We start from the raw sequence: 13,297 nt of genomic DNA, 5'->3' as shown, positions 1-13,297 counted from the left end.
TTTGAACGTTTCCAGACGTACCTAGATTGTGAAAAGGTCATAGTTTTGTTGGGGGATTTCAACTGTGTTTGTCGCGCTGAAGACCGTTTAAAATGCTTGACAGTGAAGGATAAGAGTGCGGAGATCCTGAATTCAGTTATTCACGGTCACAACTTGGAAGATGTTGGAAGTGTGTTTGCAAATGCTACTCAACTCCAATTCACTCATTTTCAAGGCAGTAGCCACGCACGACTTGATCGGTTGTATGTATCGCTTGAATTAGTGCCGCTGTGTACATCGTATGAGGTTAGACCAGTGTGCTTTAGTGATCACTGTCTAGTGATTGCAAACTTCGGCAGAAATCAAAGCAAAAACAGCTTTAATTGGGACCTATGGAAACTCAACACGAAATTGTTGCAGGACAAGGGTTATGTTAAGGACGTTGAGGAGGAGCTAAAAAAGTTGCTTGCAGAGCTGCCGATAAGTGTTGCCGTCGGCTGGGAAGAATTTAAACAGGCAGTAAAACTGAAGGCAATTGAAAAAAGTTGTAAACTGCCATATGAACAGAAACAAAACGAAAAACACCTGTGTGAGCAACTAGAATTCCTTACTGGTATAGAATGCGGACAACCAGGTACATTTTCCAAAGAACTAAGGAGCATCAAGATACAGTTGGAAAGATTAGATACAGATAAGTACAGAGCGGCGGTTATTCGCGCACGGTCTGAGAAGCTGTGGGCCGCTGACGCACCTACAAAGCGCGCTTTATCGGACGAAACGCGATACGCGAGCCGTAAGGAAATACGGAAAATACGAAGTGGGAATGATGTTTCGTCGGATGGCAGTGTTATCAAACATGTAATTGCCGGTCATTTCAAAGACCTACTTGGTCACCCGCGAAAAATGGTAGGGGATTTTGAAGCAGAATATTTGCCTCTAATGCCCAAGCTTGATGATGAAGAAAAGGAGCGACTAGAAATGCCAATTTGCGTCGAAGAAATAGAGGACGCAATAGACGCTCTGCCAGCTGGTAAAGCACCAGGCCCTAACGGATTCCAGTTCCAGTTCAGGCGTTCAGTCGTATCCGACTCTTCGTGACCCTATGGACCATGTCACGCCACGTCTCCGCCACTGGCACCAAGTTGGGGCACATTAGGAGCTAGTTGCTCGTGCGGCCGTTTTCCGACCGTGTGGCTGACCGCTGTACCGAGAACGTCCATGGGCTGGGTGTCGCGAACCACAGAGTCAAATAATGTCACAGCCGCACCATTCGGCACGACGGCGACGGCCGATGCAGACTCTGGGGAAGACTTCTCGGGCGTTGCGCCAGCGACAGGTTGACACTCCAGTTGATCCGTCTGTGGGGCGCCCACCGTGGTCTCTTGCAGCGACGATACATTAGCCGCTCTCTATGCCTCCTCCGCGTCGGCTTCATCCATGAGCAGTTCGGCAGCGTCTACGCTGCTCACGGGCCCTGCGACGCTGACGTACGTCCGAGAACACTGGGTCTCGTCATGTCCGAAGCGACGGCAGGAACCGCACCGTGGAATGCGGCAGTCACGCCGAATGTGGCCCGTGCCTCGACACCGCAGACAGAGGGGAGCCCTGCCCGCAACGACCACAAGGGCTAGCTCTCCAGCGACGTTCACCTGGTGGGGCAGGTCGTCCAGCTTCACGCCGGCATTCAACTTTAACGTCACCAGCGTCGTGGTCGAACCCTTATCCGCCACACCCTGTGCGCGCCACCGCTCCTTAGATATGTCGGTCACTTTGCCGAACGGCGCGAAAGCGAGCCGCACGTCCTCGTCCGGTACGCTGGGCAGCAGCCAATGTAGCTTCATTCAGATGTCTCGGTTCGCCGGGTCAACCACGAGGCATCGAGCAGATTTCACTTTCAGCTCACCCATTTGCACAATCTTCTTTACGCCCACGTCGTCCTTAAAGGCCCAAACGTGGCTCATGCGGTACGCCCTGAGGGCGATAACTTCCGGCAGGAGCGATAGGGGAGCGAGTGCATACCGGAAATCTTCCACTCGGTATGGGCAAACCCTGATGTCTCCGTGCAAGAAAAAAGTGTTTAGAACGAATCGTCCTGTAGGCAAACTAGGCAATACGACCTAGTATTCTTCACCCGATGAAAAAATCCTGTCACTGCGGCTCGACATGGCCGCTGTAGCCGCTCCAACGGAGCTCGTCATAACACGTCCGTCACGCTCGGTGGCCGGAAGTCTCGGCCACGACTGCGGTTGAGTGCTGTAGAACATGTACGAGCGCTCGTGCTTGCATGAAAGCCTAAATTTTGCAAAACATAAGTGCTTGACCCATATCACGCAGCCGACAGGATTCGAACCTGTGCGGGGAGACCCCAATGGATTTCGAGTCCATCGCCTTAACCACTCGGCCACGACTGCGGTTGAGTGCTGTAGAACATGTACGAGCACTCGTGCTTGCATGAATGCCTAAATTTTGCAAAACATAAGTGCTTGACCCATATCACGCAGCCGACAGGATTCGAACCTGTGCGGGGACACCCCAATGGATTTCGAGTCCGTGGCCTTAACCACTCGGCCACGACTGCGGTTGAGTGCTGTAGAACATGTACGAGCACTCGTGCTTGCATGAATGCCTAAATTTTGCAAAACATAAGTGCTTGACCCATATCACGCAGCCGACAGGATTCGAACCTGTGCGGGGAGACCCCAATGGATTTCGAGTCCATCGCCTTAACCACTCGGCCACGACTGCTTTTTTTTTTTTTTATTGCCTGCTTTGACAAATACACTGCAAATATATACAGATAAAACACGGTGACCATGCCGTGGTCAGCGTGAATGCTTAAAACTTCTTAAAATGAACAAGTTCATCTAGGACGCCAATCCAGTCTGGAGGTTCTGGCAATGTACGGTAAACATCTCGTAAGTACAAAATGCTTTCAATAAAATTCTCCCTGACTGGACGGACGTTTACATCGGCGTGCCTAACAGCCATCCTTGTTCGCCATATGCTGTGGAGCCCCAGAACCATGATTAGATCATAAGGAATGTCTCCATCGTTTTCAATTGGTAGAAAACGGATTCCGTACGGTGTTATTGGTAGGTCTTTCTTTAGAGTCCTTTGCAAGATGTCCCAGTAGAAGACTGGATCCCAGCAATCAATAAATACATGATCTATTGTTTCTGGTTTCTTGCATAATATACAGTTAGTTGTCCATGGAACGAATATTCCCTTTTCCTCTAACCAAGTCTTAACTTGGAGCGTGCCTGTATGAAGTTTAAAGAAGAAGGTTTTAATGCTGGGCTTAATATTCATCTTTTTAACTCTCTTTAAAACATCATTTCCTGGGCCTCCACAGTATATTGTTCGGTACCTGGGTGTTGGCAACATTGTATCCAGTAGGTCTCTGTACAGTTTTTTCCTTTGCACTGAACTTAAGTACTCAAGGGAAAATCGAGCCTTTAAGATTTGTACTGCAAGTACAACTTCTCGCCAAAACCCAGTTACTGCGCGTCCACCGTCATTGCATGATGAAACAATAAATTCAGGTAAGGCATTGCCTAAGTGCACTTGCATTACTGTGCGCAAAAAGTAGTCTTTCTGGTCCCGCAGAAAAATAAATCGCGACACAATTTGTCTTAAAAACAGGTGAGACAGGCCTAATCCACCATTACAAACAGAATGAAACAAATTCGTCCTACTAGTACGTTCCCAACTTTCCCCCCAAATGAAAACCGCGAACACTCTGTGAATTTTTTGCAGATTTGTGCGTTTCATGAACAAAAATTGGAGTACGAACCACACCTTGGATATCAAAAAAAGATTGCAGACAGTCGCGCGGGCAAACATGGACAAATTACGGCCTTGCCAGCCTTGCGCCTTTTCCCTGACCCTTTCTGTCTCTTGACGCCAGTACTGTTCGCTATCTTGATAGCTATCAAGTGGCATACCCAGATACTTCGTAGGCAACGATGTCCATCGCATGTTTGCAAACGTTTCCGGTCTTTCGTACCAGTTACCATGCCAAAAGCCAGCCGATTTTTCCCAGTTAATCTCACAGCCAGTTGCGGTGCAAAAACCGCCGGCAACCTCGACTGCCTCACTTACGCTTTGTCGGTTCACACAGAAAATGGCAATATCATCCGCGTACGCAAGTACTTTCACTTCAGATGCTTGTAGCTTGAATCCACGAATTCTTTCATTATTAATCAGGCCTAAACAAAAGGGCTCTAGATACAAGGCAAATAGAAGAGGGGACAATGGACATCCTTGCCTCACTGACGATCGCACGGCTATTGCGTCAGTAAGACTTTTATTTACAATAATACGGGTAGAGCACCCAGCGTATGCCATTTTGACTCCATCTACGATAACACTTCCGATATTTACATGCTCTAAAATGGTGAAAAGGACGTCATGTGAAACGTTGTCAAATGCTTTTGACAAGTCAAGCTGCATCATTGCTACATGTCTTCCGTCTGCATCGCAACACTCTAAAACGCATCTTGCTGTGTGTACATTCGTACAGATAGTGCGGCCCTTAATGCCGCACGTTTGGTGTGGACCTACCAACTGTTTAATGACACCTTGCACCCTCCTTGCCAACACTTTCATAAACAATTTATAATCCACATTTGTGAGGCTTATAGGCCGATAGGACTCCACCGATAGAAGTTTGACTGCGTCATCTGATTTAGGAATTAAGACAATATGTGAAGCTTTGAAAGATGGCGGCATTTGTTTAACATGGTATGCTTCCTTTATTACGCAGTACAATGCCCTGCTGGCTTCTGATTTGAATTTCTTGTAAAAAGCAGCCCCTAATCCGTCAGGACCGGGTGATTTTCCAGCGCTTATTTCTTCTATAGCCTGCTCAATTTCAAGTACACTGATTGGTTGCTCAAGCCTGGCTTTAACTTCATCCTCAAGCCTGGGCATGGTCTGCAAAAACTGACTTTCGAATTGTTCTTTCCTTTGCTTAGCCCGCCCAAGTAGCTCACTATAGTACTCTGCAAACGCTTCTTTGATAACCTCGCATTCTGTTGCAACTTCGTTATGGTGAAGTATCTTTTTAATTTTGTTTTTTTCCGCGTATCTTTTCTCGTCACCGAGTGAGCGCTTGTTCGGTGTCTCGCCAACCCATAATCGCTCTGCTCGTGCTCGCACAATAGCTCCCCTATATCTTTCTTCATCGATAAGCTCAAGTTTATTCTTAACTTCTTTAATCTGCTTCGACCACAATCCAGGCGTCCCGCTATCTAGGTTCAGCAACAAGTTGAGTTGACGGTGCAGATCTTGCTCGTTCTCTTTACTGACATGTCGTAAAATGGTTGCTCTTTCTATTGCTTTCATTTTTATATTGTTCTTAAAACTTTCCCACTCACTCATCCAGTCCCCTGATTTCGTCGCAAACAGTGCGTTGAACATTTCCTTTACTTCGTTCACATAGCTCTCATCATCCAAAAGTTTAGAATTAAATTTCCAAAGCTCCCAGTTAAATTTAGATTTATTTTCCTTTGCTCCTATGCAAAAAACTACTAGGCTGTGATCTGTAAAAGACACGTGCTTAACTTCATAACTTCGGCACAGAGGCGCGAGTTCTAGGGAAATGTATGCACGATCTAGCCTCGCATGGCTTTCTCTTTGGAAATGGGTGTACTGGCATTGTCCATTAGGTGACAGAAGCCAACCAACATCTTCTAGATGATACTCTGTGGTTAACGTCCTTAATAAGTGTGCGCTGGGGTCCTTCACAGGCTGAAGTTTTACGCGATCTTCAGGCATACATACACAATTGAAGTCACCCACCATAACAACACATCTTTCACCCTTCAAATGCTGTTCGAGCTGCTCGAAGAACAACCTACGCTCCCCTTCCTTATTAGGTGCATAGACGCATATCATACGCCATTTCAAATTAGAGAAGGAAAAGTCAACAACAATCAGGCGTCCAGAAGGGCACACTGTGACTGCCTCCTCGACAATGCCCAGACTGTTGCGAATAAAAATAACACATCCTGCCGAATTGCCAACAGCATGACACACACATACATTGTACCTATCTCTGAATGGTTGCACCATGCGGTCCGTTTGTTCTTCACTTTCTACCTTCGTTTCTTGTATAGCGACCAAGTCCAATTCGTTTTCAAGAAATAGCCGACTAACTTGATATTGCCGCCGCCTCGCTGTCATTCCGCGAACGTTTAAGGTGGCTATACGTAACGCAGACTGGAGGTTTACTGCCATTTAATTGCAAAACAAAAGGACCGCACAGCGCTTACCACGGCAGTCTGGGAAGCAGTTGAGCATGTGCACTTGCTTTTTTGGTTGAGCCCGTAGCCACTGCGAAGAGGCCTTGCTTCTCGGTCGAAGCACCTTGAAGGGTTTGTCCAGTTCCTTGTGCACAAACTTCACAATCGCTCTTTGCTACGAGGGCGGTGTCCCGACCGTATTCCGGTCGAGGGAGATGTTTGGCTTCGGTCTGAAGCTAGGTCGCCGTGGCATGACGGCTTTGGGGGGCGGTCCCTCGTTGTTAGTGTAGTCAAGGCCGTCTCCTGCTCCCACGCTGTCCCCGTGCGTTCTTTTTGAGTTCACAGTTAATTCCATCGGCTCCCGCTAACTTCCACTGCCTGCGGCTGACGCTGCTCTTCGGTCACTACTAGACGCAGCCTTCGTAACTTCAGGTGACTGCATGCCGTCCTGGGTGTGTTCGTCTGGCTGGCCCTCCGACAAGGTGCTCTCGGAGGACTTCTCAGCAGCCTCCGAAGGCGTCTTTACTTGTGTAGCAAGTGACTGGCTTTTCGTGTCGCGGCTTGCGGCCTGCGTGGAGCCTTCAGAATTTTCGGAAGACGCGTTAGGGCATCGCGTGGACACTTCTAGCCTCCCTTTCGCTGCTTCCTCGGCGTCGGCTTCATCCATAATGAGGTCTGAAGCGTCCTCTTGTTGCAGTGGTCCAGTAACACTCGCGTAAGTTTTAACGCACATGTCCTCCCGATGACCAAAGCGCCTGCATCGGGTGCAACGAGGAACACGACACTCGCGTCTAATGTGCCCCGCAGTCCGGCACCGGAGACAAAGCGGAGCTCTGCCCGGCACTACAACCAGAGCCAACTCGCCTGCTACGCGGAGCTGTTGCGGGAGGTCATCCACCGAAACACCGGATTTCAGCTTGAGCCCAATTACTCTTGTCGTTGATGCTTTGTCCGCAACGCCACTGACACGCCACTTTTCTTTCGAAATGTCCGTTACCTTCCCAAAAGGTGCCAGGGCAGATCGCACGTCGTCGTCATGGACACCGTAGACAAGCCAGTGCAACTTCAACCTCACGTCCTGGTTCATTGGGTCGATGATGACGCATCGTCGTTCCTTCACCTTGAAATCACGCAGGGCCAACATTTTCTTCATCCCGTCTCCGCTCTTGAATGTAAGCGCCCAGACGTGATTCATCTGGTACGCCCCCAAGGCAATCACCTCGGGGAGCATATCCAGACTATCCAACGCATCGCGGAAGTCTTCCACGCGATACGGCCGACATCTCACATCGGCATGCAGAAAAACAGTATTTAAAACATTCCGACCTGATGGCAGTTGAGGCGAAATGACTTGATAATCCTGGTCCGGTAAGTCCGCAATCCTGTTTCCGCGACCCAGCTGGGCCGCTGTTACCGCTCCGTCGGAGCACATGATGGCACGTCCGTTCGCCTCGGCGGCCGGAAGTCCACTCGGCCACGACTGCGGTTGAGTGCTGTAGAACACGTACGAGCACTCGTGCTTGCATGAATGCCTAAATTTTGCAAAACATAAGTGCTTGACCCATATCACGCAGCCGACAGGATTCGAACCTGTGCGGGGAGACCCCAATGGATTTCAAGTCCATCGCCTTAACCACTCGGCCACGACTGCGGTTGAGTGCTGTAGAACATGTACGAGCACTCGTGCTTGCATGAATGCCTAAATTTTGCAAAACATAAGTGCTTGACCCATATCACGCAGCCGACAGGATTCGAACCTGTGCGGGGAGACCCCAATGGATTTCAAGTCCATCGCCTTAACCACTCGGCCATGACTGCTTTTTTTTTTTTCTTTATTGCCTGGCTTTGACACAAATACACTGCATTGGAACTCAAAACATCATGAACAAAGGAATAATATATGTACACTAAGGTAGTTAGCGTTGCCTAACACCCACTGAGGGGCAGGCATTGTCATGTTAAAATTCCTTGAGCACCGTCAAAGCTTCCAGCTTTGACAGCCACTCAGGAGCACATGGTTGCAATTTAAGCACGTCGAGCCATCGCTGCACACTTTCACGGAAATACATGCGGGCTGGCCGTGCATCTGGATCGCAGTGATAACCAGCCATTCGTGCGCGCCATATACTGTGGAGGCACATTAACATAACCTGGTCTAACGGCATATCATCGTGGTTATCCAATGGCAAATACCTAATGCCATGGGAATCAAGTGGCAACTGTTTTTTTATTGTCCTTTGCAGAACATCCCACAAATATACCCCCTCCCAGCAATGCAAAAACACGTGATCTATTGTCTCTGGCTGTTTGCAGATGAGACATTGGGCCCCCCACGGTAGGAACATACCCTTTTCCTCCATAAATGATTTTACACTCAAAGTACCGGTATGTAGCATAAAGAAAAACGTTTTAGCTCCCGGAGCAACTTGCATTTTCTTTACGCGTTTTAATACATTACTTCCGGTGCCTCCATATTATAATGCTCGGTACAAGGGCACCGGGAAGACCACTTCACAAACATCCTTGTATAATGTTCTCCTGTTAACATTACTTAAATACTCTTTCGAAAACCGTGCGCTTAAGAATTTTGCGCTCAAAACAATTTCCCTAAAGAATCCAAAAAGAGAACCCGACATACTTTGAGTATAAACTACGAAATCAGGCAAAGCTCGACCAAGTCTTTGTTGACACACTGTGCGCAGGAATGGATCGCTGGCATCCCTAAAAAACATAAACCTGTTGACAATCTGTCGCACAAACAAATGACCCAGACCAAGCCCCCCATGCTTCACCTGCCGGAACAAATTTGTCCGACTGCACCTCTCCCAACTCGAGGCCCAAACAAACACCGCAAAAACTCGATGCAATTTTTGCACATTTACACGGGAGCAATGCAACACTTGCATAACATACCATAGCTTACTAATTAAAAACAGGTTGCAAACTGCGGCTCTTGCAAATATTGATAATTGAGCGCTTTTCCATTTCTCCACTTTTTCACGGGTTTCTTTGACCTGCTCTAGCCAGTATGGCTCGCTTTCCTTGTAAAATTTCAAGGGCGCACCCAAGTACTTTGCAGGCGTTGTAACCCACGATACATTAGCGAAAGTGTCGGGGGTCAGCTGCCATTCTCCGTGCCAAAATCCCAGGCACTTACCCCAGTTAACTTTACTCCCTGTGACTTTGCTAAAATGTTTTACCACATCCACTGTCCTCTTTATACTCTCTTTATTCACACAAAATACCGCAACGTCATCTGCGTAAGCCAGCAATTTGACTTCTGACTCCTGCAGTCGAAAACCATCAATGTCATTGTTTTGTAGGATGCTTAAACACAATGTTTCAATATAAATGCCGAACAAAAGAGGGCTGAGGGGGCAACCTTGGCGCACTGAACGTCGTACGTTGATGGGGGCCCCCAGTGACTTATTGACAATTAATCTCGTAGTGCAGTTACGGTACGCCAAGGCCACTCCCTCTCGAATAACAGAGCCGACATTAACATAGTCTAATATACTGAACAGAATAGTATGCGCCACACAATCAAAAGCTTTCTCCAAGTCCAACTGCAGTAACGCAACACATGCATGAGTTGCATCGCAGCATTCGAGCACACTTCTCGCTTTGTGAATGTTCTGAAAGATAGATCGCCCTTTGATACCGCACGTTTGGTGAGAGCCCACTAGTTCGCATATAACCGTTTGTAGTCTGCCAGCAAGCACCTTCATATAAATCTTGTAATCAACGTTTGTCAGAGCAATGGGCCTGTAAGACGACAACTGCCTAAGCTTATCTGGTTGGTCAGTTTTCGGAATAAGTACTGTGTGCGACGATCCGAAAGACGCAGGCAGTGCCTTCAGTTCATACGCTTCATTAAATAAGGCACACAACAAAGGAGATAGCTGTTCCTTGAACGCTTTATAAAAAGCCGCACTCAGGCCATCAGGCCCGGGTGATTTCCCTGGGTTTAAATTTTCTATTGCCTGCTGCACTTCTTTTTCGCTTATTGGCCGCTCCAGTCTTTCTTTTTGTTCCTCGTCAATTTTTGGCATCACGTCAAGAAAGGATTCTTTAAAACGGTCCAAATAAACCTCTCGGGAAGAAAATAGATCTTCATAATACTCCCGGAAAGCTTTCGCGATTCCTTCGTTATCGGTTTCTGTGCGTCCTGCCCAATCTACCTCTGCCACGTGATTTCGCCTTGCATTTGCTTTTTCTATTCCCAACGATCTTTTTGTCGGCGTCTCATCCATGGCCAATTTTTCCGCTCTTGCACGCACTAACGCTCCTTGGTATCTGTCTTCTTCTATCAAGTTAATCTGTTCTTTTATTTTTCGAATATCCTCTATCCATCTGCCGGGTGCCTTACATTCCTGTTCGTGTAGTTTTGCAAGCAAAGCCTTAAGCTGGGTTTCTGTAATTTTCTTCTCGTACACCAGGCAACTTGATCTGTCAATGGCTTTAATTTTAATCTGTTCCTTGCACAACTCCCACTGTTTCCAGATTTCGAGCAAAGTCCCTGGCCTCACTTTAATCAATTCATTCAATACCACGCGTCTAAAGGCATCATCATTAAGCAATTTATTGTTAAATTTCCATAACTCCCAGCTAAATGCATTGCTTCGTTTTTTGGTGCCGAATAAGCATTGCACCAAACAGTGATCCGTGAATGTCATAGGCACAACTCGGTATTCATTGCATGAAGGAATCAAATCCAGCGACGCGTAAATTCTGTCCAGACGCGCGTGGCTAGAACCTTGGAAGTGCGTGTACTGAACGGCACGCGGTCCTTCCAAGCAATCAGCCACATCCTCCATATTCCATTCGCTTGATAACTGGCATAACATTTCAGTGCTCTTGTCTCTGAATCCGCGTGTGCTGGTTTTGTCTCGAGCATTCAGTACACAGTTAAAATCGCCCAGCAATACTACCTGCCTTTCCGTACTTAACTGCTGCATAACATTCTCGAAAAACACTGTTCTTTCCTCCACACAGTTAGGAGCGTACACACAAATAATGCGCCACTCAACACCGCTGTATACACAATCAGCCACTACACACCGTCCAGAAGAGCATGAGGGGTAGCCCTTTACAACCAGACCAGGCAGCTTTTTGACAAACAATACACACCCGGCCGATGTCCCAACTGCGTGGCTAACAATGGCGTAAAATCTAGCCGTGAAACGTCGCACCATGCTCCCGGTCTCTTCCTCCCCGTGAACCTTAGTTTCTTGCACGGCAAGCACGTCCATATCGTGGTCAATTAAGAGCCGATGCATCTGGCTCTGCTTCTTTTTGCCTGCCAATCCCCTGACATTTAACGTGGCTACTCTTAAGGTGGTTTCGGGCGCCATTTTCATCAAGGGTGAAGAGACCGAAAGCATGGTGCTTACCTTTCCCGTCTAGCGCGTTGCTAGACGCCGTCGTTTGATCCATCCCCGTCCGGTGCGAGCGGCTGACCCGGCAGCAGGGGCACTTTATCCGTTACCCGTCTCTCTGATGAAATGTTTGGCCGCGGACGTAGCGTGGACCGCCGGGATTGCCCCGTTTTTGCTGGTGGCTCGTCGACGCTGGGGGCTGACGCCTGGATACCTTCGGGTTCGGACTGTGTGTGGGATCGCTTGGCTGGGGCTGGGACGCCTGGCTTACGAACACCGCTGGTGTCTGAGTGCTCCTCCCCATTATCCTGTTCCGTGCCGTTTGAAGGCTCAAGTGACGGGCCTTCCTCATTGCTAGGGAGCTGAGGTGCAGAGTCCGCTCTCCCAACATCCCTCGCAGCATTGCCGCTTTCTGCCGAGTCCACCGACGAATCCGTCTCCCGTGTCTGCGTTCGCACCTCTCCGGCACCCTTCGCCGCCTCCTCCGCCTCGACCACGTCCATGGTGAGCTCCGCCGACCGTTCCGCAGTTCCATGTCCCGCTGCCGGAGCGTACGAAAGCACACAGGCTGCCTCGTTATGACCGTAGCGTCTACACTTTGGACAACGCGGCACCTTACATTCTCGTCGAACGTGACCGGTACCACGGCAGCGCAGGCACTGCATCGCTCGCCCAGGCACCACGACAAGGGCCAGCTCTCCGGCCACTCGCAGCTGGTGAGGTAAGTCATCGACCTTAATCCCGGGTTTCAATTTCAGGAGCACAGTCCTCGTGGTGGACCCCTTCTCCCTGACGCCTTGAACTCTCCACCTCTCCCGGGTCACCTCGGTCACCTTCCCAAAAGCCGCAAAAGCCGTCCGTATGTCGTCGTCTGCCACACCGTACAACATCCAGTGAAGTCGCAGCTTCACCTGTTGGTCCTCGGGATCGATAAGGAGGCAACGGCGTCCCTTAACTTCGAGCTCCTTGAAAGCCGCCAGTTTCTTCGTTGCTTCTGTGCTGCTTAACGTGACCGCCCAAACATGGTTGATCTGATACGCCCCCAACGCCACAACGTCGGGGAGCGCACCAGCGTTGGCAAGGGCGTCGCGGAAATCCTCGACCCTGTATGGCCTGACTCGCACATCGCCGTGCAAAAAAAGCGTGTTAAAAACAACGCGTCCGGTGGGCAAAGTTGGCAGAATAATCTGATATTCGCTATCATCCATGTCCTCAAGCCTGTTTCCGCGGCTGGAAATGGCCGCTATCGCCGCTCCGCTGGAGCACATGATTCTGCCACCGTTCACTACGGTATCCGGAAGTAGAATGCTCGGCCATGACTGCGGTTGAGTGCTGTAGAACATGTACGAGCACTCGTGCTTGCATGAATGCCTAAATTTTGCAAAACATAAGTGCTTGACCCATATCACGCAGCCGACAGGATTCGAACCTGTGCGGGGAGACCCCAATGGATTTCAAGTCCATCGCCTTAACCACTCGGCCACGACTGCGGTTGAGTGCTGTAGAACATGTACGAGCACTCGTGCTTGCATGAATGCCTAAATTTTGCAAAACATAAGTGCTTGACCCATATCACGCAGCCGACAGGATTCGAACCTGTGCGGGGAGACCCCAATGGATTTCAAGTCCATCGCCTTAACCACTCGGCCACGACTGCGGTTGAGTGCTGTAGAACATGTACGAGCACTCGTGTTT

The 13,297-nt window shown here is 49.0% G+C and overlaps 1 protein-coding gene and 7 non-coding genes across 8 annotated transcripts; all 8 read right to left on the bottom strand.

The window, feature by feature from the left end:
• Nucleotides 1-2,308: 2,308 nt before the first annotated feature.
• Nucleotides 2,309-2,390, bottom strand: TRNAS-CGA (transfer RNA serine (anticodon CGA)). Its single transcript has one exon. It is a non-coding gene; the product is annotated as a tRNA-Ser (tRNA).
• An 85-nt stretch (nucleotides 2,391-2,475) lies between these two features.
• Nucleotides 2,476-2,557, bottom strand: TRNAS-CGA (transfer RNA serine (anticodon CGA)). Its single transcript has one exon. It is a non-coding gene; the product is annotated as a tRNA-Ser (tRNA).
• Nucleotides 2,558-2,642: 85 nt separating this feature from the next.
• TRNAS-CGA (transfer RNA serine (anticodon CGA)) lies at nucleotides 2,643-2,724 on the bottom strand. The gene has a single exon. It is a non-coding gene; the product is annotated as a tRNA-Ser (tRNA).
• A 3,859-nt stretch (nucleotides 2,725-6,583) lies between these two features.
• On the bottom strand, nucleotides 6,584-7,683 carry LOC146200986 (uncharacterized). Its single transcript, XM_084595615.1, has one exon. It carries the CDS (start codon nucleotides 7,654-7,656, stop codon nucleotides 6,589-6,591), a length of 1,068 nt encoding a protein of 355 aa, XP_084451741.1. The 5' UTR covers nucleotides 7,657-7,683; the 3' UTR covers nucleotides 6,584-6,588.
• A 110-nt stretch (nucleotides 7,684-7,793) lies between these two features.
• TRNAS-UGA (transfer RNA serine (anticodon UGA)) lies at nucleotides 7,794-7,875 on the bottom strand. Its single transcript has one exon. It is a non-coding gene; the product is annotated as a tRNA-Ser (tRNA).
• Nucleotides 7,876-7,960: 85 nt separating this feature from the next.
• TRNAS-UGA (transfer RNA serine (anticodon UGA)) lies at nucleotides 7,961-8,042 on the bottom strand. Its single transcript has one exon. It is a non-coding gene; the product is annotated as a tRNA-Ser (tRNA).
• A 4,968-nt stretch (nucleotides 8,043-13,010) lies between these two features.
• Nucleotides 13,011-13,092, bottom strand: TRNAS-UGA (transfer RNA serine (anticodon UGA)). The gene has a single exon. It is a non-coding gene; the product is annotated as a tRNA-Ser (tRNA).
• Nucleotides 13,093-13,177: 85 nt separating this feature from the next.
• On the bottom strand, nucleotides 13,178-13,259 carry TRNAS-UGA (transfer RNA serine (anticodon UGA)). Its single transcript has one exon. It is a non-coding gene; the product is annotated as a tRNA-Ser (tRNA).
• Between the last annotated feature and the right edge of the window lie 38 nt (nucleotides 13,260-13,297).

This window comes from Amblyomma maculatum, chromosome 2 (genome assembly GCF_055883805.1).
Source record: "Amblyomma maculatum isolate TAMU_Amacu chromosome 2, ASM5588380v1, whole genome shotgun sequence".
In the NCBI taxonomy this organism is placed as follows: domain Eukaryota; kingdom Metazoa; phylum Arthropoda; class Arachnida; order Ixodida; family Ixodidae; genus Amblyomma; species Amblyomma maculatum.
This window is presented reverse-complemented; position numbering and strand designations above follow the sequence as displayed.

Bases quoted from the DNA above. Each gene is read 5' to 3' on its own strand.
- LOC146200986 (XM_084595615.1), bottom strand. From the start codon at position 7,656: ATGTGCTCCGACGGAGCGGTAACAGCGGCCCAGCTGGGTCGCGGAAAC.